General features: G+C 42.3%; 1 protein-coding gene across 1 annotated transcript; it reads left to right on the forward strand.

The window, feature by feature from the left end:
• The first annotated feature begins 10 nt into the window (after positions 1 to 10).
• On the forward strand, positions 11 to 1,835 carry LOC111648711 (transcription cofactor vestigial-like protein 1). The gene is made up of 3 exons (XM_023398460.2): positions 11 to 277; positions 376 to 735; positions 1,684 to 1,835. Exons 1-3 carry the CDS (start codon positions 88 to 90, stop codon positions 1,719 to 1,721), a joined length of 588 nt encoding a protein of 195 aa, XP_023254228.1. The 5' UTR covers positions 11 to 87; the 3' UTR covers positions 1,722 to 1,835.
• Positions 1,836 to 1,841: the final 6 nt, after the last annotated feature.

Here is a 1,841-nt window from a genome sequence, read left to right on the forward strand (position 1 = left end):
AACAGATAAGGAGGGAATTTAATCCAACTAAGAAGAGTTTTGTTTGTTTTGAGTCTTGTTTACACTGTTTTCAGTCACGACTGACCCATGGAGGATAGAACAGAAACTCAGAGAGCTGTGAAGGTGGAGGAGCATTCTCGGTGCGTCATCCTGACTTATTTCCAGGGGGACACCAAGAGCATGGTGGATGCGCACTTCACCCGAGCTCTCAGTAAAGACTACAAGGCCATGGCTCCCGGAGCAAAGGCAAAGAAATTCCATAAAACTATTAAATTGGGTAAGCATATAAAATCAACAGTGTATGATGTACCTGACTAACAACACAAACAATATCCGTCATCTTCACTACATGGCTTCTTTCTTTGTCTGCTGCAGAAGACAACAGCCCTTGTCAGGGCCTCGCTGTGAACTCTTACACAGAGTCACAGCCCCCTCCTGTACCAGGACACCTTCTAAACTTCGGCCCTGCAGACAACACTCCTGGCCCATGGCACTCGCTCGCTGCCAGGGCAGGACAGGGCCCGGGTTTGCCATCTATTGCATACTCCCTGTCGCCAGAAGGGTTGAGTGTTACTGGACAGCAATACGCCACATCCCTGCTCAACCTGCTGCATAGTGACAGGGGTGAGATGGGACCCAGCATGGCATCCAGCTCCAAGCCAGAACTGATTCCCAGCTGGACGGTGCCTCAAGGGTTTAGAGAGTCTGTGGACCCAGCTGTAGGATTTGAACCTGGTAAGCACTGCAGCTAGAATACAGCATCTAAGGAAAAAAACTTTCCAACCAGTGAAATGAAAATACCTGGACCTCAGATAGATAACACTTTAGATCCTGAGTAGTTTGAGAAAGCAACAAATCAAGGAGTTCCTCTACCTGTGAATCAATAATTATATAAAATTTAATAATTAGTTACTAAAAACTGAGTGTTAAGTACTATGCCAATGGTAAGTATCTAATCATTATATAGCTGAGGATCTACACACAAACAACTTTTCCCTTTAAACAGGATAATTAAATTATCCTGGTTAAAGTAGTCCACATGCTGTGCACACGTTTTTCACATCAGTCAAGGGGGAGATCTCCAAAGCCAAACAGCCCTGCTGATGCCATAAGGCTTGTCTTGGTTAGGAACTAATGAAAATATGTTAACAAGTGCCTAAGGGGAACTCCTGATCAATTACTAAATGGCATGTCACCAATTTTTCTTCCTTATTATGTTAAGTATGTGTTTCTATTTATTTGTCCCTCTAAAGAAAATACAATTATCTTATTACTCAACAGATAAGTAGCTACCAGCTGAGTTTGAGCATTTTAAGATACTTGAGAGAAAGCTAAAGTGTAATTAAAAAAAAGAAATCCAGAGCACATTCACATTAACATTCATATTCATTAGTTGGTCATGATGCACTCGCAGAGAGTAGGTATGATGCACTACTTCTTTACTTGAAAGCAGCAATTACGGGTCATTTTGCACCTGATGCAGAGTTATTTAGTGGAAGTAGAAAGTGGTCAGTATGGGGGTTTACAGATATGTAGGCGCTAATCATCAGGTGGACAGCAGACCACCTATTATATTCAGAGTTCTTTTAGAATTGGTTAATAACCAATTAGTTCCTGATTTCCTTGTCGGTAACCTTTGTAACTTGCTTAGCAATCATTGACATTTTGTCTCCTCTCTGACAGAACGGCGCATGGACAAGAAGGACCTGTACTGGTATTGAAGAGAGAAAGACCACACAGTGTACACAACATCAGTTATACCAGCTGTTCCATCGGTTAGCTGTTAGATGTTTTCTCGTCAAACAGTCCTCTGAGAACTCAAAAAGAAGAAACAGCAGCGC

Source organism: Seriola lalandi, unplaced genomic scaffold, assembly GCF_002814215.2.
Source record: "Seriola lalandi dorsalis isolate HSWRI2012SDOR001 ecotype SW California unplaced genomic scaffold, Sedor1 jcf7180002046604, whole genome shotgun sequence".
Lineage (NCBI taxonomy): Eukaryota > Metazoa > Chordata > Actinopteri > Carangiformes > Carangidae > Seriola > Seriola lalandi.

What these genes read in the sequence shown, in the direction of transcription:
- LOC111648711 (XM_023398460.2), top strand. Translation starts at nt 88, where the DNA reads ATGGAGGATAGAACAGAAACTCAGAGAGCTGTGAAGGTGGAGGAGCAT. An exon ending in CCATAAAACTATTAAATTGG is followed by an intron (nt 278 to 375) that starts GTAAGCATATAA and finishes TGTCTGCTGCAG; the next exon opens with AAGACAACAGCCCTTGTCAG. An exon ending in AGCTGTAGGATTTGAACCTG is followed by an intron (nt 736 to 1,683) that starts GTAAGCACTGCA and finishes CCTCTCTGACAG; the next exon opens with AACGGCGCATGGACAAGAAG.